The following is a 2,209-nucleotide window of genomic DNA, read 5'->3' as shown; positions in this document are numbered from 1 at the left end:
AAGAGTACCATATTATAAGTTTGTAACAGAAGCAAAAGGAGGAGAGGACTGTGTTTCTTATTCTAAATTTTGCTTTCTTCTCCTCACTGTATCCTTTATTCTATTTGAATAAGAATGGTTAGAAACCCTATACGCACATCTAGAACTATTTATCTTCAATTTTCACAAATATAAATCCAAGTCACCTGAATTAATTAACCACCCAGGCACCCATAAACCCCCATCACAGCAGTCACCTAGTCGCACACTGTTAATAAAGTATAGACAACACCACTGTTCCCACCAATAAATCACACTTTTTACCAGCAGGTTAACCTTTTGCTCCGTTAAATTATTGGCTGAAACATTTTTTGTCTCATATATACTCCTTAAACCAGCCAACCCCATTTAATTGGGATAAGGCTAAGTAATCCTTAAAAACCCATTCCGGTCCTCCTTTCAAATCACTCCTTCTTCCAATTGACTAGCCCCTACAACATATTCCTTTCCAATGAAGGACAGCATAAACCCAATTTTCCATCGAAACTTAAAATGCCAGGTCCCATTTAACTTATAGACCAGTGTACAAGTAGGAAAAAAAATATAACAATAATACTTTGCATGCCTTTGAATGGCCAATTAAAAATGTATTTGCATCCCAGAGTCCCAGGCTGAGATAAGTCATACTTGTAATCCATTATTCTGACAACTGGAGGCTCTGCATCTGGTGACAATATAACCTGCAAAATGAGTATCTCAGTGTCATTGACAATTGTTTTTCGTCACTGACAATGGAACACTCAATAAAATAGTTCAATATATCATAAGAAACTGCATAACCCAACTCCTCCCTATAATGTATCCTTTACTAAGTAACAAAACAGAAGGTCCCAACGAAAATCGTCAAACTGTAATAACAGAGCATATGTCAGAGTAGCAAACTAGCAAAAGCCAACTGAGATGACATTCAACTGAGCTGTCCTACCAGATCAAGTTCAGCTTCAGCAGCCAATTCAATGGCTTCAGTTTTAGAGACTACACCAACCTGTAACGAAATTTGTTTTGAAAAATCAAACAAAGATAACCTTTGGTCAGATACTTAATAACAAATTATCAAACCATGAAAGTTATGAAACTGACCATGTTCTGCTGAGCATCTATAAGTCTTACAGAAGCTGACCTATTCCAAATTAATGTAACAATACATAATTTAGCTTCAAGTGTAATTCTAACAGAAAATTCAAGCTAAAAAATAAATATATGGAAACCCATCAAGTCTCAACTCGTTTCTCACTGACCCATGAGCTTAAATATTGAAATTACCTGATGCCGGATATATCCAGGGCAGGATCTGCTGCAGAGTTAGCCCGCTGGTTCTCCCTCGACCTCCTTGAATCACCAGGGCCGACACGGAATCCACCTGACCGGGCGGTTACTGAAAGCTGAGAAGCAGCGGGGAAGGAACGGCAACAGTGGATCCTGACAAGATTAGGGTTACTGAAGCGAACTCCTAGTAGTTTGGATTCAAGTGAGGATAGATAGAGAGGATTAGCTCTTGTTGTTCTTTGAGAGAGAATCATTTTAAAGTGAAAGCTACCAGTAATCCCAGCCATGGAGGGTGGGAGGGTTGAGCACCCAATGGCCCCTCCAAATATTTGAATTTCAGATTATGAAACCAAGGGGTTTGATAGAAGAAAGGAGCACAGTACTGCTTTAAGCTGAGCTCATGACGAATGATTTGGGTCTGAAGAGCCGTAGAGCTCTAAGAATCGAAAGAGTTCTAAGCCAAAGCCTGGCTTTCAGCAGAGAGGGAAGACTGGACCTTATCCACATCACCTTCCTCGTTTCCTCCTCCGTCCTAGGACTTTGAGGGGCTACAACCATATCGGACTATCATGCATCATAACCGTTTGATTGGAACCTTTTATTTGAAGTGATACTATAAGGAAAAAAATCGTCTGCAATTTTGATCTCGTACAATTCCTTGCAATATCACCTTCAGTGGGTGACACGTGTATTAATACCAATATAATGGTCCAGATCTGATTTAAATGTCTCTTCGTTGATTTAATGTTTTATTAGTTGTATTAGATCTGGACCATTGTATAGGTATCAATACACGTGTCACCACCTGAAGGTGGTATTGCACGGAATTGTACAAGATCGGAATTGCAGACGATTTCAACCCGATACAATAAAGTGGTTGTGAGCCTGTGCCCCTTCAACCCTA

At 39.5% G+C, this 2,209-nt stretch overlaps 1 protein-coding gene across 1 annotated transcript in view; it reads right to left on the bottom strand.

Moving 5' to 3' along the window:
* LOC122083954 (translation initiation factor IF3-2, chloroplastic) overlaps positions 1-1,862 on the bottom strand; it is a gene marked incomplete in the record, with an annotated part of 15,126 nt that extends 13,264 nt beyond the window's left edge. Inside the window, 4 exon segments of the mRNA XM_042651912.1 lie at positions 667-719; positions 965-1,024; positions 1,120-1,159; positions 1,303-1,862. Coding sequence (XP_042507846.1) covers positions 667-719; positions 965-1,024; positions 1,120-1,159; positions 1,303-1,592 — 443 coding nt within the window.
* Positions 1,863-2,209: the final 347 nt, after the last annotated feature.

This window comes from Macadamia integrifolia, chromosome 7, assembly GCF_013358625.1.
Source record: "Macadamia integrifolia cultivar HAES 741 chromosome 7, SCU_Mint_v3, whole genome shotgun sequence".
In the NCBI taxonomy this organism is placed as follows: Eukaryota; Viridiplantae; Streptophyta; class Magnoliopsida; order Proteales; family Proteaceae; genus Macadamia; species Macadamia integrifolia.
Note: the sequence above shows the minus strand (reverse complement) of the source record. Positions and strands in the feature narration are given on the sequence as shown.